Source organism: Oncorhynchus kisutch, linkage group LG30 (assembly GCF_002021735.2).
Source record: "Oncorhynchus kisutch isolate 150728-3 linkage group LG30, Okis_V2, whole genome shotgun sequence".
In the NCBI taxonomy this organism is placed as follows: Eukaryota; Metazoa; Chordata; class Actinopteri; order Salmoniformes; family Salmonidae; genus Oncorhynchus; species Oncorhynchus kisutch.
The window spans coordinates 31,389,033-31,413,895 of NC_034203.2; the positions used below are offsets into that span (position 1 = coordinate 31,389,033).

At 44.7% G+C, this 24,863-nt stretch overlaps 1 protein-coding gene and 1 pseudogene across 1 annotated transcript; one reads left to right on the top strand and one right to left on the bottom strand.

The window, feature by feature from the left end:
- Positions 1-1,711: 1,711 nt before the first annotated feature.
- Positions 1,712-3,076, top strand: LOC116358595 (uncharacterized; annotated as a pseudogene).
- Positions 3,077-5,957: 2,881 nt separating this feature from the next.
- On the bottom strand, positions 5,958-23,717 carry LOC109874507 (coatomer subunit alpha). The gene is made up of 28 exons (XM_020466428.2): positions 23,517-23,717; positions 22,996-23,109; positions 22,837-22,910; positions 22,632-22,712; positions 22,379-22,455; positions 22,164-22,273; positions 17,842-17,951; positions 17,563-17,662; positions 13,233-13,451; positions 12,851-13,001; positions 12,621-12,687; positions 10,888-10,963; positions 10,669-10,751; positions 10,314-10,539; positions 9,928-10,066; positions 9,576-9,738; positions 9,327-9,473; positions 9,047-9,236; positions 8,864-8,959; positions 8,508-8,720; positions 8,217-8,306; positions 8,015-8,121; positions 7,748-7,894; positions 7,341-7,664; positions 7,104-7,214; positions 6,832-6,993; positions 6,555-6,749; positions 5,958-6,388 (listed from the first exon to the last, which is right to left on the bottom strand). Exons 1-28 carry the CDS (start codon positions 23,554-23,556, stop codon positions 6,329-6,331), a joined length of 3,672 nt encoding a protein of 1,223 aa, XP_020322017.1. The 5' UTR covers positions 23,557-23,717; the 3' UTR covers positions 5,958-6,328.
- Between the last annotated feature and the right edge of the window lie 1,146 nt (positions 23,718-24,863).

Here is a 24,863-nt window from a genome sequence, read left to right on the forward strand (position 1 = left end):
TTTTGCTCCTTTTGCACCACAGTATCTCTACTTGCACATCCATCTTTTGCACATCTACCATTCCAGTGTTTAATTGCCATATTGTAATTACTTCGCTACCATGGCCTATTTATTGCCTTAACTCCCTTATTTGACCTTATTTGCACTCACTGTATATAGACTTTGTTTTCTTTTTTTTCTACTGTATTATTGACTCTATGTTTTGTTCATTCCATGTGTAACTCTGCGTTGTTGTATGTGTCGACCTGCTATGCTTTATCTTGGCCAGGTCACAGTTGCAAATGAGAAAATGTTCTCAACTAGCCTACCTGGTTAAATAAAGTTGAAATAAATAAATAAATTGGCCAGAAGTTCATCAACAGAGCCACTCACAACCCATCATTGAAGGAAGCCGTGGGACAGGCCAAATGGACCACACACCCTCCTTCCTTGCTCCTGGCCTGCCCTGCGTCTTCCACCAATCCATTTGTTTTTACCGACAAGAGCAGAAGCTATGAGCTGTCCGATCAGGCCCATTGTCTCACACACGTTCTCTTTCATTTTCTTGGCGGACGTTCATATGGTTTGAGATGCAAACTTTCTGAAGTTCGCTTGGTAAGTGTAATATCTTGCGTGGAAGTATACTCACTGGTTGTTTGCAGCTGGCCAAATAGCCCCTCCTCTTGAGTGCTCCACTCGCTGCGCGCTGTTGATCTGTCTTCCGCCCCTGGTTTGTTGTAATTGTTTTTCGTTAGCGTTACACTACGACGCCGTGTGCATCCATTAGTATGGTGGCTCTTACAGCCACAAACTGTAATTTACTTTACACAATTTGCCGACTGGCTTGTTCTATGTCTGTGCTGTGAATTGCTTTAACATGCTGCTCACCGGCCATAGGTTTTTTTCTTGTTCTTTCCCCTGCAGACGGAGTTACTCCATATAGTGCTGTTTTTACTGCTTGAATATTAAACCAGCTAAGTAATATTGCAGTTGGCATTAAACAAATAAATCAAATCCATTACCTGGTTGCTGTTTTGTCTGCTTTATTTCCCCATAGGGGTCTTCCCCTGTGTTTGCAGAGGTACTGGGTAATTTATCCCTCACCGGGACCCTATTCCTCCAAGCGGGTCACCACATAGCTCTCCCAGGGCGTTGGACCCCTTCTCCGTGGCCTTGTTGGCTTGACTGAGTTTATGGCTGAGCTTATGGCTTCCCTTTGTGACAGGTGTGGTGGTGTCAACCGTCACCGCTATAGGGACGTGCCTGGGAGACCCAGGCTCTCGGGGCGCCAGAGGAGAGGCGGGACCTGGCAGGACCCCTGACACACCCTTCATCGGCTGCTTCTCCCTGTCTCAAAGTGGGAGGAGGATGTGGAGTCCCCCTGGGTGTTGTCCACAATGCTCGAGGGTTACAAACTCTAATTCCGGCCTCCGTCCTTCAGGGGCCTTCGTGTCACCACGGTATCAGAACGGCTAGGTGGGTTCTACTCCACTTACTTTGTGGTCCCAAAAAGAGACTGAGGGTTTTTACCGATTCTGGACCTCCACAAACTCAAAGGGGACATGAAGGTACTGAGGTTCCACGTGCTGTCCCCAGCCGCGTGTTGCAGGCCTTGTCCAGGGACCAGTGGTTTATGACACTGGACCTGAGGGGTGCGTACTTCCTTGTTCCTGTTCACCCAGCCCATTGGCAGTACCTCCGATTCACATTCGAAGGGACGGCTTACGAATTCATGGTTCTTCCCTTCAGGCTCTCCTTGGCACCCCGCATTTTCACAAAGTGCATGGATGCTGTCCTGACACCTCTCACGTCCCAAGTATTGTTGATCCTCAATTACCTGGACGATTGGCTAATTTGTGCCCCGACCAGGACCCAGGTCCTCTCAAACAGAGACATGCTCCTGACCCACATCGGCGGGCTGGGCATTACTGTAAACGACAAGAGGGTTGCCTTCATTGGCATGGAACTGGACTCAGTCCTCATGAGAGCACGCCTGCCCATCAGAAGGGTTCAGGCGATCTCATCTTGCATCAACCACTTTCGGCAGGGGCGGGTGGTATCCTCCCTGACCTGCCAACGCCTGTTGGGCTTGCGGACAGCGGCCTCGTTGCCGATTCCCCTAGGCCTGCTCCATCTCTGGCCTCTTCAACGGTGGATCAACTCCCACCGGCTGCACCCGAAGCGCCACCGTCACCTTAGGACATTTTTGAGGTGACGCTGTCGCTTCTTTCTCTCAGGTGGGGTGGATATGCTGAAGATGTGCCGACGGGAGCTGGTCAGCACAGACGCCTCCCAGATCTGCTGGGGGATGTGACCAAGGGCAGGTCGGCCAGCAGTTGTTGTCTACCACCTTGGAGCGGCAGGCACATCAATACACCAGAGCTCTAGAGCTGTACTACTGGCACTGCAGTCTTTCCTTTCACATCTGAAAGGAAGACATGTCTTGGTGAAAACGGACAACACCACAGTGGTGGTTTACATCAACCATCAGGATGGACTGAGATCCCACCGCCTCAATCTTACAGCACGGGAGTGCCATCTCTGGGTTCAGGAACATCTAGCGTCTTTACGGGCAGCGCACATACCTGACATCCTGTGGCAGCGGGTATGCTCTCGAGGGAGGGCCAGCCACCTTGGGACTGGAGCTTACATCCTGTGGGACAAGTTAGGGAGGGTGCAGATGGACCTGTTTGCCTCCCTGGGCAATGCACACTGCCCCCCCCCCCCTCCTGTGGTACTCCATGTCGGAGCTACCAGGGACTCTGGGCTTGGATGCTCTGACTCACGATTGGCCAGGAGCTTACGCATTCCCCCCCTTTTCCCCTGATCCAGCCTGTGCTGGACAGGACCAGGATGGTGGAGCATCATCTGCTGCTGGTGTCCCCATACTGGCCCAGACGACCCTGATTCAGCCTTCTCCTGTCCCTGTTGTCTGGGACACCTTGGTAAATGCCCGAGACCCGACCTGCTGTTTCAGGCCGGGGGAACACTGTGGCATCCGAGACCGCACCGCCTCAGACTGTGGGCTTGGCCGCTGAATGGCCCCATGTTAGAACTACAGGAGGGCTTAAGGAACACCATGCAGAGCGCAAGGTGACCAGCTACAACCGTGGCATATCAGTTGCGCTAGCGGTTGTTCTGCTCTTGGTGCACTGGTATTGAGGTTGTGTCCGAGTCATGCAGGGTGCAGTATGTCCTCCAATACCTACAGTTTCGCTTGGATGAGGGCTTGGCAGCCTCTACACTGAGAGGGTATTTGGCATAGCCGCCTGCCTCCCCGAAACACCTCTCTATGAAGGTGGTTTTCTTGGTAGCATTACTTCCATAAAGAGGGGAGGGTGAGCTCCATGCTCTTCCGGTAAGTTCTGAGTGCTACAGGATGGACCCCGGGGGAGGAGTATATCTCTCCGCCCCAAACCTTCATTCCTCCCGAAGGTTCTGTCAGACAGAACATCCCTTTTATCCTGTCTGCTTACGACCCCCCCCCCCCCCCCCCCCCGGCAGGGGAGTCTGGGCCTCCCTCCGTCATGCTGTGCCCTGTGCGGGCACTGGCAGCCGATGTGGAGCAGACACAGTCAGTGAGAACAACAGACGAGAATTTGGTCTATGGTGAGAGCCCAGCCCCCAGGACTCTATCAAGCAGAGGATCGTGGATTGGGGACACGATTATGGATCGTGAATGGATCACTGGATCGTGGACACGATTATGACAGCATACCGCCTGGCTGGCAGGACAGTGCTTGGATCTGTGGTGGCACATTCAACGAGGTGTGGCTGTGTCCTGGGCTCTATTGAGAGGAGTGCCACTCACTGATATCTGTGCTGCGGCCAGCTGGGCTTCCTCTTGCACATTTTGCTAGGTACTATTGGGTAATGTGGCACCTCCCTCTGCAGTTAGTTCAGCGGTACTGGGCGTCACCTCACCTTCCGGGACTGCACCAGGACCCCCCTTTCGCATTGACGGCCCCTGGGACTTCGCCACTGGCTGGCCAGGTCCCTCTAGCACTGACTAAATCTGGTACGGATATCCCAATATAGTGAAACCACGGTTATGTGAGCTATATGGATCACTCCAATCCTCTACGGTGCTAGAGGCGCCTCAAATTATGTGGAGAATGTGTCACAGACATGGGGTCTATATATAGGGGCAGACCCCAGCTGTGACACAGGTGTACACAAAGGGAATCTGTAAGGCCTCACCTCAGATGTATCCCTTCACCGTAGAGTGATACCAATATCTTGGAGTGATCCATATAGTGGGGCAAAAAAGTATTTATTCAGCCACCAATTGTGCAAGTTCTCCCACTTAAAGATGAAAGGCCTGTAATTTTCATCATAGGTACACTTCAACTATGACAGACAAAATAAGAAAATGACACCTGTCCACAACCTCAAACAGTCACACTCCAAACTCCACTATCGCCAAGACCAAAGAGCTGTCAAATGACACCAGAAACAAAATTGTAGACCTGCACCAGGCTGGGAAGACAATCTGCAATAGGTAAGCAGCTTGGTTTGAAGAAATCAACTGTGGGAGCAATTATTAGGAAATGGAAGACATACAAGACCACTGATAATCTCCCTCGATCTGGGGCTCCACGCAAGATCTCACCCCGTGGGATCAAAATTATCACAATAACGGTGAGCAAAAATCCCAGAACCACACAGGGGGGACCTAGTGAATGACCTGCAGAGAGCTTGGACCAACGTAACAAAGCCTACCATCAGTAACACACTACGCCACCAGGGACTCAAATCCTGCAGTGCCAGACGTGTCCCCCTGCTTAAGCCAGTACATGTCCAGGCCCGTCTGAAGTTTGCTAGAGAGCATTTGGATGATCCAGAAGATTGGGAGAATGTCATATGGTCAGATGAAACCAAAATATAACTTTTTGGTAAAAACTCAACTCATCGTGTTTGGAGGACAAAGAATGCCGAGTTGCATCCAAAGAACACCACACCTACTGTGAAGCATGGGGGTGAAAACATCATGCTTTGGGGCTGGGTTTTCTGCAAAAGGACCAGGACGACTGATCCGTGTAAAGGAAAGAATGAATGGGGTCATGTATCGTGAGATTTTGAGTTAAAACCTCCTTCCATCAGCAAGGGCATTGAAGATGAAACATGGCTGGGTCTTTCAGCATGACAATGATCCCAAACACACCGCCCGGGCAACAAAGGAGTGGCTTCGTAAGAAGCATTTCAAGGTCCTGGAGTGGCCTAGCCAGTCTAAAGATCTCAACCCCATAGAACATCTTTGGAGGGTGCTGAAAGTCTGTGTTGCCCAGCAACAGCCCCAAAACATCACTGCTCTGGAGATCTGCATGGAGGAATGGGCCAAAATACCAGCAACAGTGTGTGAAAACCTTGTGAAGACTTACAGAAAACATTTGACCTCCGTCATTGCCAACGAAGTATTGAGAAACTTTTATTGACCAAATACTTATTTTCCACCATAATTTGCAAATAAATTCATTAAAAACCCTACACATGTGATTTTCTGGATTTTTTTTCCCTCATTTTGTCTGTCATAGTTGAAGTGTACCTATGATGAAAATTACAGGCCTCATCTTTAAGTGGGAGAACTTGCACAATTGGTGGCTGATTAATGAAATACTTTTTTGCCCCACTGTAGCTCACAACCTTCATTCTTTCTGTTTTGCTCTAGGACACACACGTCTCCTGAATGGATGTACATGGAGAGTTTAGTGCCTAAAACAAGGGAATAAATACATGTTAAAAGTTCCCTGATCTTTGACATCAGATATAGGACAGGCACTTTAGAAAATCTAAAGGATGTTTGTTCTGAAGGAAATTTAGAACAAACTTTTGTGTTCAAAAGCAAACTGCAAGAAGGTTTGTCAAAATGTTAATGGCAATTATTCCTACATGAGTAGAGTTAATGATTAAACCTGTACTCCTCTGGGAAAAAATTGAATAACTAGGACTTAAAACAAGCTAGAATCATACTTGTGGAATTAAAGAATGATGCACACAATTTTATTTAACGAGTTACACAAAGCAGTGATGGTGTATACAAGTCAGAAAGAGACCAAAAGGGATGGCTAGTAGGGTTCTAATAAAACTACCATTCTCAATTGTTGGAGCAGGGATGACATGCACTCACAAGTACAGCATTACAGGAAAGGTAAAGCAGACAGTCAAATGTAAATACTTAATATCAAGCATTCTCACCAATAAATCACGTCATCCTAGCAAGCATTCTCTCGCATCAATCAAGTTTTGTTCTCTCCAAACCTAGTGAGAAAAACTGTATATATAGAATAAAGTGTGGATGTGTTTCTCTGAACGGATCACTGTCGTTCTTCCCTGGTCCTCTTCGTGTCCTCTAACGGAACTGCAGGGGACTGACACGCAGACCAATCACATCTTTTCCGATCTCCGTCACCTTGGAAATAAGTTTCAAGGGTCAGAGATATCACTGGGAAGGTGATGTCTAAACTCTGTTTAAATACTGACAAAGCAATTAATACAACATTTACATAAAAGTGGGACACTTCTAAATAGGAGGGGCTTTGTGTACATAACACAGTACAGCAGTTCTCTTGACTGACCTGTGTGACCCTGCAGACCTGGCCTTTGTAGGGGGGGCAGTAGCAGGCCCCAGACAGAGGGCACTTCTCCACAGGGCGTCCACGGTATAGGGGCGTGTAGGAGGCAGCGCACAGGTCAAATGGATTGTGGGGGTCGTAGTTCAGCTGGTGAGCATCTGTCAGCGTCTTCTCGCATGCTGCCAAGATCTTGCGTGTCTAAAAGACAGCGATAGAGATGGTAAAAGTGACAATATGGAAATAATTACATTTATATACAGACAAACAGTTAGATTGTTACCTGCTGTGCCACCTCTGGTTTGGGCCCTAGTTCAAGCAAGCGACGGGCAAAACTGGCAGCTGTCTTGAAGTTCTTCAGTTTGAAGAACAGATTTAGTGCCGTACGTAATACCAGGACCATGTGGACTGGCTGGAGACTGCAGTGGGTGAAGTAAGCTGCCATCTGAAAATATCAAACAATCAAATACAATAATTAAAAGACTACTGGGTAGTAAACTCTTATGATTAGAGACTTAACGGTTGCGATGGGAAGTAGAGAAACAATGACAATACCTCACACAGCCTCTTCTGCTGGTCCAATGTGTCTTTAGGCAACTTCTTCCTTTCTGTTTCCATGGTGAGGCCAACAATGTATTCTCTGCAGATTGTGATCAGCTGCTGAGCCTAAGAGAGACAGTAACCTCAAATCAGGTAACCACCACCAAATACCATCCGGCCCACACTTGATTAACCACAGTAAATAACATTGACCGCAATGAAATCATTTCACTCTAAAACAAGTCTGCATACCTCTGCGATCTCCTGCTTGTTGTCGACCACCAGCAGTGGCACAGACAGCAGGATGGCGCGGAAGCGTTCAACGGCCTCCTCGAAGCGGCCGGCAGTGGTGAGCTGGTAGCACTGCTGCAGGCGGGCGATGAGGTCAGAAAGACGAAGACCCACGGCAGGCAGCCCTTGCTTGGTCCCACAGTCCTTCCAGTTCCTCTGGGGGTTGCCACGCAGGCAGGGTAGAGAAGGCAGGCCCAGGTAGCAGGTCCGCCCGCGGGACAGAGTCTGCATGAACAGCTGCTTATAGGGCCCAAACTGCACCACCCCAACCTGGTCATGGAGCAACTGAAAAGTAGAGGAAGAGAGAGACTTTGTACTAAAGTATAAACCTGTATAGAATGTGTGTGTGTGTGTGTGTGCAAGCTTACCCTCATGGCGGTCTCAAATGAGCCTGCCAGGACGTGGTCCACAGGGAGCTGGGAGTTGTTGCACCACAGCTGTGTGGGGCTCATGCCCTTAGTGGGCGGGACAAAGAAACCATCTTCAGCCCCTCCTCCAGAGCCAGCTGACAACTCCTAGTGGTAGAGAAAATAAACGTTCTCAAACTGACATGTCATCATTCCTGCTATGATTTGCATTCCTTAAGCCAAATTGTCAAGACAGAACTGATGTCAAAGAAGAGTGAATCATCTCACGAGCTCTGGAGGAAGGTCCAGATCTTCCTCCACCTCCCAACCTCCTCCTTCCTCCTTCGCTGCACCTCCTTCCTCTCCTAATCCATCCTGGGCATCCATGAAGCCATCTGATGGAAGCAGAGAAGAGAAATGAGATGAACATAGGAAGAGATGGAGTAACAGGCAGGGTCCATCAGATGTCTCTACTTTCTGACTGACTCACCCTCATCCAGCTGAAGCTCTGCGTCCTCTCCCCAGCCCTCTCCTCCTGGGGCATCAACATCCATGTCTGCAGCCATCTGACCAGCCTTCCCTGAATCACACACACAACAAAACAAAACACATTTAACATCTCTACGCAACAAGTACTCTGACCACTTCCCACTCCAACATAAAAACATTTACAACTTAATACACGCCATGCTGACATGGCACATTACATCACCATTGCATCTAAACATTACATCTAAACTCAAATGAGTGTATGGAGTGTCAGGGCTGAGGACTCACTCACCTTTGGCTGCAATGGCTCCCTCAAAGAAGCCCTTGGACACAGTAAGCAGGGGCCAGTTGGTATCCAGGGGGTTGATAGGTGGTGGTGGCTGCAGCAGCTGGGCATGAAGGTCCACCTCAGGGACAGTCTCCTTCTCCAGGTCAAATGTCTCTTTCAGGGATTCTGCCTCTTCGTCCATCCCGTGGGTAGCAGCAGTCAGATATGCCAGTGACTCTACATATGGAAGACAGCCACACAGAGATCAGAGTTACAGACAAGCAGTTTAGACCAAAAGCACCAGAAACAAGAGTCTTGTGTCAGAAATGTCAAGGGAGTGGGAGAGAGATTGAGGTGTTTGTGAATTAAGGGGGACTCACTCTGGCCACAGTTCTTCAGTATGCGAACTCTCTCGCTGACGTCCCCCAGATACAGAGCACCCTGGTAGTGTCCACTCATGTCCTTCCTGATCTCAGCTGCAACACCACACAGACGTCTGTCATACAACTGACAAACACACCATCAGTCAAACAAAAGACAAAAACAACAAAATAATCTCTTACCGATCTTCATCATCTTGCGGAGCTTGGCCAGGTTACCAGTGATGAGGTAGAGGAAGGTGAGCTTGTCGAAGTTCTTGGTCCTCTGGTAGCACATCTCCACGACCTGGTGGTGACCCTGCAGCAGCGCAGCCTCGCCCAGCCGCTCCCAGCAGCCCCTCTCATCCAGAGCCTTGGCAGCCTCCAACGCCACCTACAGACACAAAGGGAAAATTACATCACACAGTGTTTCACACAGATGATCTCAAGAGATTCCCAATGAAACCTGGGGTCTCAAACTCACTTCAATGTTGCCACACTCCAGAGCTAGAGTGAAGCGGGTCTTCTCATCCTTGACAAAGTGCAGGGCTACCTCAGGGTAACCCTTCTTCTGCAGGTAGGAGATGATGGACTGGCCAACCAGCTTGGCGTTACGCACCATGTGCAGAACCTGGAGGAAACAAAGGTCAGGGGTCACAAAGTCAGTCTAAAAGAAAAAGAGATGACCATGTTAACTCTAAGAGATAGGAGCACTGAATTGCATCGTTCTCACCTCTTCATATTTGCGGTTGACCAGGGCCAGTTTGAAGCGGTACTCCGTGGGGTCGATGGTCAGCACACGGGGCCTGCACTCACGGTCAAGACAGTAGACGCTGTTGCCTCTGACCCGGGTCACGTAGATGGGCAGGTCCAGAGTCCGGATGATACCATGATCACTACAGACAAGAGTAGAGTGTGATAAGAAAAGTTGGATACTCCCCTCGTCTCTCAAACGCATCACTGAAGGAGTAAACAGCTTTCATATTCCAGCATGTTCAAAAAGGACTAGGAAGGGAATAAATCAATATACTGTACTTCGAATATACTCTGAATAAAGTGTGCGTTAGTGGCGTCTTGTGCATTACCCTGAGGTGAGGGCGTATTTAATGTGGTTAGATGTGGTGTAAATGAAGACGCCACTCTCGTCCCAGGCTCCACTCTTCACACGGATGTTCTCATGGATGTTGCACAGACTCTCCAGCTTCCTGTTGCAGATCATAATTGCTGCAGAGGAAAGCAGAGATTTATCAACAGATTTAACAGCAGGTACATCTGGGGTACTAGAGAGCGAGGGAACAGCTAAAAAGGGTGTAAATCTAGGATACATTGTTGACAACAGCTATAGAGAGTGAATCATGGTAAGTTTAAAAACAGCAAGAGGGCCCAAAACCTTGACAGCCAAGCTGTAGAGAAAGTAGAGGACAGATAAGAGTGTAATCCTGATAGTGTGTTTAGAGTGTACAGTACGTACCGTGTTTAGCCAGCAGGGCCACGTGGCTGGTGTCAGCACTCCACACCACATACTTGACCTTGGCGATCTTCACGGTGGCCAGCGAGCGTTTCTGCTGCACGTCGAAGAGGGTGACCCCATCTGCGTCGCGCAGCAGCAGGGAGCCTGTCCCGGCGTAAAAGATCTCCTCACAGCTGGGCACCTGCACCTTCTTCACAATCTCATTCTTCAGGTTCTTGATTAGCAGCTGGAGGGAGAGCAGGGTTATTATAGTCATCCTCTGACCACTCAAATGTACCATACCCATATTTAAAATAACTACAGCCATTGGCCCAGAAATTACAAATACAATTTAATAATGTGCACACACACTTACAGAATGCATGCGGTCCAGAACAGCAAACCTGTTCCTTGCGACCCAGACTGCAGTCAGACCGGAGGACCTCTTCCCCTCAGGAGCTGCAGGAGGGGGAGAAAGAATGAACATGGGTTTAGTGGGTTTTCATAATCTAAAAAACAGGATATGAAACTGGAATTACATTGACACTTCACAGATGTTGTCTCGCTATACGAGAGAATAAGGGTGCCGCTTTACCATCTGGGTTCTGAGAGTCGCTCTCTTTGGGAATGGCATACAGGTCATAGGTGCTGTTCTCCAGGTTGGTTGCCCTCTGCAAGAGCAAGACACAGCATTACATTTTCAACAACTACAGAAACGGTGTCTAAATTGAGTGTGTGTGTACAGTCGTGGCCAAAAATGTTTGAGAATGACAAATATTAATTTCCAAAGTTTGCTGCTTCAGTGTCTTTAGATATTTTTGTCAGATGTTACTATGGAATACTGAATTATAATTACAAGCATTTCACAAGTGTCAAAGGCTTTTATTGAAAATTACATGAAGTTGATGCAAAGAGTCAATATTTGCAGTGTTGACCCTTCTTTTCAAGACCTCTGCAATCCGCCCTGGCATGCTGTCAATTACACATCCTGACTGATGGCAGCCCTTTCTTGCATAATCAATGCTTGGAGTTTGTCAGAATTTGTGGGGTTTTGTTTGTCCACCTGCCTCTTGAGGATTGACCACAAGTTCTCAATGGGATTAAGGTCTGGGGAGTTTCCTGGCCATGGACAAGAAATATTGATGTTTTGTTCCCCGAGCCACTTAGCTATCACATTTTCCTTATGGCAAGGTGCTCCATCATGCTAGAAAAGGCATTGTTAGTCACCAAACTGTTCCTGGATGGTTGGGAGAAGTTGCTCTCAGAAGATGTGTTGGTACCATTCTTTATTCATGGCTGTGTTCTTAGGCAAAATTGTGAGTCAGCCCATTCCCTTGGCTGAGAAGCAACCCCACACATGAATGGTCTCAGGATGCTTTACTGTTGGCATGACACAGGACTGATGGTAGCGCTCACCTTGTCTTCTCCGGACATGCTTTTTTCCAGATGCCCCAAACAATCGGAAAGGGGATTCATCAGAGAAAATGATTTTACCCCAGTACTCAGCAGTCCAATCCATGTACCTTTTACAGAATATCAGTCTGTCCCTGATGTTTTTCCTAGAGAGAAGGGGCTTCTTTGCTGCCCTTCTTGAAACCAGGTCATCCTCCAAAAGTCTTTGCCTCATTGTGCATGCAGATGCACTCACACCTGCCTGCTGCCATTCCTGAGCAAGCTCTGTACTGGTGGTGCCCCGATCCCGCAGCGGAATCAACTTTAGGAGACGGTCCTGGCGCTTGCTAGACTTTCTTGGGCGCCCTGAAGCCTTCTTCACAACAATTGAACCGCTCTCCTTGAAGTTCTTGATGATCTGATAAATGGTTGATTTAGGTGCAATCTTACTGGCAGCAATATGCTTGCCTGGGAAGCCCTTTTTGTGCAAAGCAATGATGACGGCACGTGTTTCCTTGCAGGGAACCATGTTTGACAGAGGAAGAACAATGATTCCAAGTACCACCCTCCTTTTTAAGCTTTGTCTGTTATTCAAACTCAATCAGCATGACAGAGTGATCTCCAGCCTTGTCCTCGTCAACACTCACACCTGTGTTAACGAGAGAAGCACTGACATGATGTCAGCTGGTCCTTTTGTGGCGGGGCTAAAATGTAGTGGAAATGTTTTTTGGGGATTCAGTTCACTTGCATTGCAAAAAGGGACTTTTTTTTATCTGATTACTCTTCATAACATTCTGGAGTATATGCAAATTGCCATCATACAAACTGAGGCAGCAGACTTTGAAAATTTATATTAGTGTCATTCTCAGCTTTTGGCCACGACTGTACTGTATAACCTATTATGTGTATGCACTTCTTTTTAAGAGCGAGACTCACAGTGCAAAGCAAGACAGCATTCTCTGCGGGGTTGTAAGACATGCTGAACACTGGGAACTTTGACCCACTAGTAGAAAAACAGAACGTGGTTAGATTCCACATAATGACAAAACCAGCTGACCTCTCGCATTCTTTTACAAAACGGCAGAGGTAACTCATCCTTCAGAACTCAGTTTCAGGACAGTAAAGACTCTGCAGTATTAAATGAGCATGCATATGCACACACACACCTGCGCAGCTGCATGACAGCGGTGTCCTTGCTGCTGTTAAAGTCCAGCTGGCGCAGGAAGCGGTCCTTGACATAGTAGAGCATGTTGCCGTATACAGCATAGGCCGGACGCTCACGCTCCAGCTTAAACACCAGCATACCACTGTCATGACCTGGAGGACAAACAGCCTGGTTACACACTCCACTTCTAATTAACAAATGCCTCCAACACACGGTCACAGAAAGACAGTGAAATGAAGGGCAGCAATATTCAGTATGTTTGTCTATCTGCATATGAGGTGGGTCAAGACATGAGACTATCAGATCCAACCACCTTACAATGTAATCTACTTCGAGCACATTAAAAAGCCCCATAATGTTATCATTATGTGTAAGTCACTTACCAGCAGCAAATAGATTGAGGTTGGGGTGAGCCCCCAGCACCCAGAAGCGGTCGTGGTCCCTGCGGAAGGTCTGGACACCGGTCCTTTTGGACATGTCCCACACACGGATACTCTTGTCCTCAGAGTTGGACAGGATGAGCTCCTGGCGGGGGTGGAAGACAGCACAGGACACGTTGTTGTAGTGGCCCCTGCAGGTGTCCAGTTCCCACGCCTTGGACTCTGGGGAAGGGGAGAAAGTAAGACAAATCAAGTTAGAAAATTGCTAGGATCTTAAGGAGAAATTTTTATTTTTTTAAATCAGCAACCAAGTATGTTCTTTAAATAGCACTGTACCTTTATTTTAAAAAATTATCATCTGCAGTTCATAAACTAAACACGTACATAGTGAAGACAATTCATTATCTGGGTTGTTCTATGAAATGAGTCCCTTTTTAGATATTTTTTACACTAACACAACCCTTCATGCATAAAGAACACATGTTCAACTTAATAAAAAACATGTCTTCCCATCTCAAGAGGTTAAATAATAAAAATGACAATAGTAAGTGCCTATTAAGTGTCAAATAAAGTAACAGGGTGAATGGATGCTTCTTGTGTGCAACAGTGAGGGACAATTCAATGAAAGCGTCCCAAAAAATATGAAATTGTTCCAAAAAATTCTAGCCCATCTTTGGGTAACATGACGTGTTATGCTCAACCCACTCAAGTTTTCCACCACAAAACAGAAAATGGCCAAAAAGAGTAATCAGCTCACCTGATTTTACAGTGTGATTTGACTATTAGATGTTCAATGTTTTTTTATTTTTTTATTGTTAAAAACGGAATAGTTTCACCTTATTAAAACAAGATTTCGGGTTATGTAACAGGGTTGACCTTAAAAAGACAACCTGTACCCTGTTTTATCTTAAAATGAATCACATTAAATAAATGTTCAGAAATTACAGTCAACGCAACAAAATAACTCTGGCTTTACAGTAGCTAGGTTTCCATCCAATTAGCGACAGTTTCATGCGAATATTCTAGAATCCACATAAAGAAATGTTGTAGTGTTTTCAAACAAACTAAAAATAGGTGCGTGATGAAGAGGTGCACACAAAACATATTTTTTCGACTTAAGCTTTCATGTACCAAATAAAATTCAAAAGTTCAATGTTTCCATCGCATTTTCAATTGTTGCATTAAATAGCAAATATGACTACTCTAGTCTTCACACGTGCGCACAAGCCAACAGCTCGCAGATACGGTGCGGGTAGGCTAGTCAACATGAGATTATTATGGATAAGCATGAGAATATTAGTCAAACATCGATCATCATGTCACCAGAATAAGACCCTATATATTTTGTGGAAAGGAGCATCAACATTACTGTGCACTTTCACCATTACTTATTTAATTTGAAGCCTAATAAACTGAATGGTTTCCCAAGTCGTGGTGGGAGGACCACACACACACACACCTTATTATCGTGACTCCAAGTTTACTTCGGTATGATTATTATCGAAGTTTCCGCCACTTCTCGCATAATTCATTTTACAGACACAAAAAGATCCCACTATGTCTAACGAACAAATTCTGTCAGCATTAAAAAACAAATTGTACAGAAACTTCCTGTTTCCATCGCAGCTATTTTTATACAGTATGACTTTACTCACATAAAAACTGTGGATTGTCATGACATTGCCCTCTTTGGGTATAGCAAGCCCCATCCCCCTCTCCCTGCCCCCCCCCCCTTCAACTAGGCTGCTGTGGTCAGAGAGACGTCATAAATTCCTGAGGATCTCCTCATGGACACACGGTATAGAGAGAGTCAATTTTCATAGAGAACAAAGGAACTTTCACCTCACAGAACTTGAGGTACGAACAAATTTCATGTTCCAGAGAAATATATGTATAAAAGATCGGTGAAGAAACCAGCTACGAACTGGTCCGTTTGTTACAACTTGGGGAAGCTCATGGGAGACGGTGTGGCCACATTAGCATAACGCCGTTTACAGAATAGTCTCTGATATGAGGTTTACATCTAATTGTTGTATAAGAGGAATGAGTGAGTATGATACTGTTTACACAATTTTACAATGTGATTTTGGGCTGTTTAATGAAGGAAAACTCAAAAAGGGAATTGGAGTTAACTAAATCAGAGGACCGCCCCTGAGCCCAGTTGGGGTCAGGCATCCTGGGACAGCCCTTTTCTGCAATTCCTGAATAAAACCCAACTTTGAGAAATTATCAGCAGACCATGTTTTTCTCCATTAGGAGAGGACGAAAGTTGTAGACCAATCTTTTAACCATACCACGTGGTTAAACTCTTAGACTATCGACACCAACAGAATAAGAACAAGTCTTTGATATTAATTACTAGTCTGCAGCTAGGAATTCGGTATCATTGAACGCGAAGAACGACAACCGCCGAAACATCCATTCTATAACAAATGAATTAATGTCACTGAACTATCCCCTCTAACCAAGACAGAGAGAGAGAGAGAGAGAGGACAAAACTCTCCAACTGAAACCAACTTTTCACCAGCGATCCAGACACGCTGAGCGTTTATATTAATATTGATTGCAATTGTTCCCGAATGAGTGAGCGTTCATGTGCAAAGGATTAGCATTTCAATTGTTAAAATTATCACTTTGTAGTGACTTCTTAGTCGACCCCCACTTCCCCTTTTGTCTAACAAGCCGCCATGCCGGTTTAGCCCTCTAGGGCACATTCTCCTATAATTTCTTGTAACCATATTGACTTTGTTTATGCATTTCTGTGAATGACTTAGTTAGTAATAAAATAAATAAATGATTTAAGACAATTGATGCATGGATGACTCCTAGTGAAGACTGGGTTCGTGCAGATAACCAACAATTTACGGCTTTTGGAAAGAGACTAACGTGAGGTAAAGTAAATAATTCATTAATTTGAAGACTATTGATCAGATAAAATATCTGAAAAGTTATTTTAGGAAATAATAACTTTGTAATCTGAATCTTTTTCCTTGGTGCCCCGACTTCCTAGTTAATTACAGTTACATGATTAATCAGTTGATTGCGTAATACTAATTACAGAGAATCTTTGATAAAAACTATAAGTCTTCAATTTAATGATAGCAAAGATACGACAGGATGGATACGGTGTTAATGATGGTGAAAACATTTTGGGGTTAAAACTTTAGGGCTAGGGGGCAGTATTCGGAAATTCAGATGAATTACGTGCCCAAAGTAAACTGCCTTCTACTCAGGCCCAGAAGCTCAGATATGCATATAATTGGTAGCATTGGATAGAAAAGTCTGAAGTTTCTAAAAATGTTAAAATAATGTCTGAGTATAACAGAACTGATATGGCTGGTGAAAACTGAGGAAAATCCATCCAGATTCTCTCTTTTAGGTCACAGGCCATTTCAATGCTAGTCTATGGGGATATACAAATAAATATCTCCCAGATTGCAGTTCCTATGGCTTCCACTAGATGTCAACAGTCTCTAGAAAGGGTTTCAGGCTTGTTTTTTGAAAAATGATCAAGTAGTTGTAGTTTTTCAATGTCTCTCATCAGGACTCTAGTCTTGTGGCGCGCGTGAATGAGGCGCACTTCGTTATTTATCTCTGGTATTTAACATACTACATTCTGTCTTAAATTGTATTGTTTATTTACACATTAGGGTACCTGAGGATTGATTAGAAACGTTGTTTGACTTGTTTGGAAAAAGTTTACCGGTAACTTTTGGGATTCCTTCGTCTGCATGTTGAACGAGTGGATTACTGAATCAAATGCGCCAAATAAACAGACCTTTTTGGGATATAAAGAAGGACTTTATCAAACAAAACGACCATGTGTTGTGTAGCTGGTACCTGTGGGATTGCAAACAGAGGATGATCTTCAAAGTGAAGTGATTTATTTTAGCGCCATTTCTAATTTATGTGGTACCTCTGCTGGTTTGAAAAATGTTTTTAATGCTGGTGTAAGCGGGGAGCTGTCAGATAATCGCATGGTATGCTTTCGCTGTAAAGCCTTTTTGAAATATGACAACGCGGTTGGATTAACAAGAAGTTAAGCGTTTAAAACGATATAAGACACTTGTATTTTCATGACTGTTTAATATTACGATTGTAGTATTTTGAATTTCGCGCTCTGCAATTTCAACGGATGTTGTCGAGGTGGGATGCTAGCCCAAAGAGGTTTAATTAAGTTGTTAAAATGTTGCTATGTCATAGAGGGTGCACAGAGGGACATGTCGAAATACCGAATTTTGGCAGTTTAGCAAGTCTTTATTCATATAAAAAAAATAAAAAATATGAATGTATTGAATTGCAAGAATTTAATGGAATGACCCATTCTACTTACCGTTCATCCTCCAGATCTTGACCTGCCGGTCGTCAGCCCCTGAGACGATGAGGGGCATGGTGGGATGGAAAGCGGCCCAGTTGACCCCACGATCGTGACCCTGCAGGGAGAGAGGGAAACTCACATGGCTCACAACTGGCCCAGACATCTTAATAAGCACAAACTCCTGGGCCTACCAATAACATTACTGTTCATTTCAGTGACCTGCTCAGTGCTCACAACTAAAGTACCATTAATAGACAGCAATGTCTTACAGAGAGACTCAAAACAGACTCTAACCTCGAGCACGTGTTTGACAACGGCATCAGATGCTCCGAACAGATCGACACCAGAGATGCCTCGCACATCAGTTTCCACGGCCCCGGGAGAGAGGTTCTTCTTCCTCAGACCTGGAACCAACATGCATAGCACCACGCACAAGGGGGATCCATATACGTGTTACACAGTGGCACCCAGATACAGGTCAGGGAGAAAGAACATAATACATTAATACACTCTAAAATAGATACCATAAACAAAAGGCAAAGATAGAGGTTTCTGATCATACTAACACACAAACGTAGCTGTTGAATTACCGAAAACACACACACGCTGAAGAGCAAGGACACAACCAGTGTTCTCGGTGTGGTCCTAACTCGAGTACAGGAGGAACACTATCACCATATTTAGCACATCAAAATCATTGAGATGATTGTTGATTAATTAATCAACAACACAAAGAGCGTCACAGTTCTCCTATCATTGGATTACAGTTCATCTAGGGCTGACCCAAATTATTCGACTGGTTGATAGGCTGTTGGTTGAACAATTCTTTTAAAAATAAAAATAAAAATAAAAGTTGAGCGGTAGACTAATTGTTTGCTGTCTGTCTGTCAATTCTCCCATTAATACAGTACCAGTCAAAAGTACCAGTCAAAAGGGTTCATTTAATTTTGTACTATATTGTAGAATAATAGAAGACATCAAAACTATAAAATAACGCATGGAATCATGTAGTAACCAAAAATGTGTTAACAGATATTTTATATTTGAGATTCTTCAAAGTAGCCACTGTTTACCTAGATCACAGCTTTGTACACTCTTGGCATTCTCTCAACCTCCTTCACCTGGAATGCTTTTCCAACAGTCTTGAAGGAGTTCCCACATATGTTGAGCACTTGTTGGCTGCTTTTCCTTCCCTCTGTGGTCCAACTCATCCCAAACCATCTCAATAGGGTTGAGGTCAGGTGATTGTGGAGGCCAGGTCATCTGATGCAGCACTCCATCACTCTCCTTCTTGGTCAAATAGCCCTTACATAGCATGGAGGTGTGTTTTGGGTCAATGTCCTGTTGAAAAACAAATGATCATCCCATCTGTCTTGTGCTTAGTGGGACTGAGTATTGCTGCAGAATGCTGTGGTAGCATGCTGGTTAGGTGTGCCTTGAATTCTAAATACATCACAAAGCGTCAACAGCAAAGCACCCCCACACCACCTCCTCCATGCTTCAAGGTTGGAACTACACATGCAGAGAGCATCCGTTCACCTACTCTGCATCTCACAAAGAAGCAGCGGTTGGAACCAAAAATCTCAAATTTGGCCTCATCAGACCAAAGGACAGATTTCCACCGGTCTAATGTCCATTGCTCGTGTTTCTTGGCCCAAGCAAGTCTCTTAATATTGTTGTCCTTTATGAGTGGTTTCTTTGTAGCAATTCAACCATGAAGACCTGATTCTGCAGTCTCTTCTGAACAGTTGATGTTGAGCTGTGTCGCATTACTTGAACTCTGTGAAGCATTTATTTGGGCTGCAATTTCTGAGGCTGTTAACTCTAATGAACTTGTCCTCTGAGGCAGAGGTAACTCTGGGTCTTCATTCCCTGTGGCAGTCCTCATGAGAGACAGTTTCAATATAGTGCTTGATGGTTTTTGTGACTGCATTTGAAGAAACTTTCAAAGTTCTTGACATTTTCTGGATTGACTGAGCTTCATGCCTTAAAAATAATGGACTGTCGTTTCTCTTCGCTTATTTGAACTGTTCTTGCCATAATATGGGCGTGGCTTTTTATTGTCCCCAGCACAAGGTGCACCTGTGAAATGATCATGCTGTTTAATCAGCTTCTTGATATGCCACACCTGTCAGGTGGATGGATTATCTTGGTAAAGGAGAAATGTTCACAAACAGGGATGTAAACAAATTTGTGCACAGAATGAGAGAAATAAGCTTTTTGTGCATATGCAACATTTCCGGGGTCTTTTATTTCAGCTCATGAAACATGGGACCAACACTTTAAAAGTTGCGTTCACATGTTTTGATTTCAGTGTAAAATGTGCCCATTTGGGGATCTGATAGTATTTCTGATTGACTTAATGCACCACTACTAATGAGCTGTGGAGCTTTGAGAATGAAAATAATTCCTTGATGTATTTGATCCCCCCCCCAGGCCTCTCCCTTTTGATAACCACTCAGCATGAGTGAAAAATGTCATGCTCTGATTCAGTAGAAACATCATAAAACTGCCTACCTGATTTCTTCTTATCCCTCGCAAAAATAGCCTACAACTGGCCCAGAATATGATATACAATGTTGCAAGGAGTTTCAAGCTGGACCCAAGTTATGTTGATATAATGTTTAAAGTTCATTGCAGACAGGACGCGCTAGCCAATGTGATTTACAGGATATTTATTTTTATCCGGAAATTTATCATGAAATGTTTGTTGGCTTTATTGGCTATTTTTCATAGTTGGCACTATAAGTTTTTTTGTCATTTAGATTTGGATAGCATTTTGACTAACCTCATGACAAAGACAAATGGGCATTTGAAAACCATAACTGGCACACAGATCAGTAGAAATGGTAAGATAAATTGGCATTCTACACGAAAAAGTTTGCAAACTCCTCATGTAGCCTATTACCAGCAACTTCAGGAGTGTAATGGCAGAATCTGCGAAAGCCCATATGAGCGGGAGGAGGATGGTCGAGTCATTTGTGTCTTATTTTAGAAAACAGTGAGCTTAACGCATCAGACAAGCTCAATGCATATTTAGTTGATTTTATTAAAACACATAGGGTGTCTATATATGAAAAACCACAATTGGTCTAAAGAACAGACAACCTTCGGTAGACCAAGACAATTTTCCAGTCGGGGCAGCCCTAAATTAATCAAATCACAAAAGAGATGACACCCAGGACTCGAGTCAGAACACACACTTAATCTAGAGAAAACAGTCTGCGTCAGTGTCTCCAGCCCAGAGAAATCACGTGGTGAACAGATAACTCAACAGGATCAAGAAGAGGATTCATGAAGGAGAACTGCACTAGGAACCCATGTGCAGGTGTGGATGTTTCCTGGGGGAGCATGGGGACAGGTGACAAGCGGAAGTGGGAAGAAGTGGATTTGATCGATGGGCTGGTGGAGGTGGTGGTTGGGATTGTAAAGAGGTGCTCTGATGGGGCGTTGAATGTCAGGAGGGTGAGTAGTATTTGAGTCCATGCTTGGGTTAGATACTGCTACAAACAAAACATCTTACTGCTGCTGTGAGGTTTCTGTCATGCCAAGAGTTCATGCTTCCTGACCAACAAGCTTATCATTTACCAGTCAAAGTAATCTAAAGCAGGGATGTTATGGCTACTTACAGTATTACTTACTGACTGTGCCATGGAGACATTGTGCGCTGCACAGATTGAGCATTATATCATGCAGGTTTATTAGTTATTATAAACTGGGTGGTTCGAGCCCTGAATGCTGATTGATGCAGTATACCATGGCTGTCAGCCAGACCGTATACCACAGATATGACAAGACATTTATTTTTACTGCACTAATTACATTGGTAACCAGTTTATAATAGTAATAAGGCACCTCTGGGGTTTGTGGTATATGGCCAAATTACCACGGCTAAGGGCTGTGTCCAGGCACTCAGTTGCGCACAAGAACCCTTTACTGTGGTATATTGGTTGTATACCACACCCCCTGGGGCCTTATTGCTTAATTAGTACGTTTGTGAGGTATGTGTTCTTCTCATCAATGAGAGCAGTTATAGTAGTGAGTGGTAGCACAGAGCTGATGGCTAATACAGTTTACTTGGGGTATTTGAGGGGTGCAATTGTGATTGCCAACAGCCTGGCGACAGGATTACATGTAGTGTGTGTGTAGAGAATGAGGTAGGACACTTAGACCTAAAATGGGTCAGTGAATGGGAAGAGTGAAAGTGACAGAAAGACAGGCAAGACATCAAAGAAAAGTAGATATTAAAACATGCAGAAGCACAGAAACACCTCTCCCATATTCTCGCTCTCCATATTTCTCACATCACCTAGTGTTACCTTTCTTACCTCATTTTAACCCACTCTACAAATCTTCAGTGAAAGGTATTTAGTTCTGTTCATAACTAGGCTCTCTTCATCAGTTTTCCCTATTCTAAAACTATAATTTTCACTCTATTCAACTGTCCATCTCAACTAAGGAGAGGTGTTTCTGCAAAAAGCCCAGAGATTAATTCTCTACAAGGAGAGGAAGGAGGGGTTAAGGACGTGTCTCCGCCTTCCACTCCATACCACCCAGCCCCATCCCCAAACCTCACTGCCCACCCTCAACCCTGAGTCCCATCCCCACGCCCTCACCGGAGATATCCCACACACGCACGGTCTGGTCCAGGCTGGCTGACACCACTAGGTCCTCAGAGGGGTGGAACTGAGCACACATCACATAGTGATTATGCCCTGTCAGTACACTGCAGGACAGAAACACAGAAATTACATAAGAATTTACAATTAGAAAAACAATAGACACAAGTGTTTCAGTGAGGTGCCAACACTTGGCTCAGGCACTGACTTACCAGACACAGGTCCTGGACTGCCAGTTCCAGATACGTATTGTCTGGTCATCTGAGGCACTCAAAATCCATGGATACTCCTGGAGAAAGGAAAGGAATTAATTTCAGAATGCATTATTAGGCCTATATGGAATTATATGCAAGAACATGAAACTATGGGATAAACATGACATTTAAAGGTTGGGTCTTCATGTAAGTGACAACCGAATGGATGTAGGCTAGCCCTTTTGAGATTGAAAAAATAAGAAGGACTCACATGATGGAAGAAGGTGGTGCGGATGTAGTCCAGGTGCCCAAGAAGAGTGAAGAGGCAACGCCGCAGCTTGTAGTTCCACACCTGGTAAAGGGAGATCAATCGTAAATGGTGCAGTGACATCACAGTTTTCCAGTACGTTTTAGAATGTATTCTCTGCAATGAAAACATGTATGAAGGAGAATGTGAGGGTGTATGAATGACTAACCTTGATTTTGTAGTCATCTCCTCCAGACACAAACAGAGGCTGTTGCTTGTGGAAATCAATTCCTCTGACAGGTCCTTCACAATAAAATCACAATCATCATCAATAATCAAAGTCAATTACATTTTCATGTTAATTAAGAAATGTGAAAAACATTTTTACCATCATGCTCATCGAACTTGTCAATCAGTGTGCACATCCGATAGTCCCACAACTGGATGACTCCATTGTGAAGACTAGCAAGGATCCAGGGCCGTTTAGGGTGGAAACTCAGCCCTATGGAATAGAAATGTTTTCAGAAAGTTGGCTTACTAACGTTAATAAGTTAGACACCAATGAATGGCAAAAGTTTAATCAAGTAAACCATCAATGATACACATGCAGATCACATGAATGAGGTTGAAAACTAGCGGAGGTATGAACTGAAAGTGTTAACTGGCTAGCTAACTTGTTAACTTAACCTTGCTAACATTAGCTGGCTAACGTTAGCTAGTTAACATTAGCTGAGCTAGCATACGTTTCCTTGGTAGCAGCTAACGTTAAGTCATGAATTATTAAAAAAATGATATGACATTGCTAATCGTATCAATAACTTCGTCTTATCAATTAACCACTAAAAAAATGACAACAATTTTCATAGGCAACATTGTTAGCTAGCTAACAGGCTGCTAACGTAACGTTACCTTTCACACGGGCCGACTTCGTCTCGAATTTGGTCAACATCACAGGAAAGCAATGATAACTATATATGAATCTGTCAAATTCTCTTATTTTTCGCAGACTGGTCTCCCAACTGCTTCTTTAGCCCATTTACTTCTCCCGAATGTTTCCTGACACGTCGACCTGTGTTGGTGCAATGTCTTCCTGTTTGGGAACAATAAAGTTCATATTAATGGTGCTTTCACGACAACTGGGAACCCGGGGGGGAAAAAAAGAGGGCAAATCATGACGTCAATGATTTCAGGTCGGAAAGTCAGAGCTCGAGAAAGATGCCCGAGTTTCTGACATGGAATTCCGAGTTGAATGACTGTTGAAAACTATTTTTTCCCATTCGGAGGCGGAGCTCGATTTCACAGTTGTCATGAACAGATTGAAAGTCGAGAGTTTTCTGAGTGCCCATTTTCTAGCTGTTTTGAATGCAGCAATTAAGATACAGCTGACGCAAAAAACTCCACGGCACAGTGATGATAGAATGGAACCGCCACAGATTAGAACATCTTTGACTACAGTCTATGGATGGGGCTGGCTGGAATCCTAATGAGTTGTACTGAAATAATTATATGTAGAATCCAGCTTTCTACCAAATTCTCCTTTATATAATCATTCAAAGACTCAATCATGGACACTTACTGACAGTTGTGGCTGCTTTGCATGCTGTATTCCTGCCCTTCGTGCTGTTGTCTGTGCCCAATAATGTTTGTACCATGTTTTGCACTGCTACAATGTTGTGGTGCTGCCATGTTGTGTTTTCATGTGTTGATGCCATGCTATGTTGTTGTCTTATTCAAATCAAATATATTTGTAAAGCCCTTTTTACATTAGCCGGTGTCACAAAGTGCTATACAGAAACCCAGCCTAAAACCCCAAACAGCAAGCAATGCAGATGTAGAAGCACAGTGGCTAGGAAAAACTCCCTATAAAGGCAGGAACCTAGGAAGAAACCTTGAGAGGAACAAGGCTCTGAGGAGTGGCCAGTCCTCTTCTGGCTGGGCCAGGTAGAGATTATAACAGTACATGGCCAAGATGTTCAAACGTTCATAGATGACCAGCAGGGTCAAAAAAATAATCACAGTGGTTGTAGAGGGTGCAACAGGTCAGCACCTCAGGAATAAATCTTAGTTGGCTTTTCATAGCCGATCATTCAGAGTTAGAGACAGCAGGTGCGGTAGAGAGAGAAAGTCGAAAACAGCAGGTCCGGGACAACGGGACAAGGTAACACGTCCGGTGAACAGGTCAGGGTTCCATAGCCGCAGGCAGAATGGTTGAAACTAGAGCAGCAGCACTACCAGGTGGACTGGGGACAGCAAGGA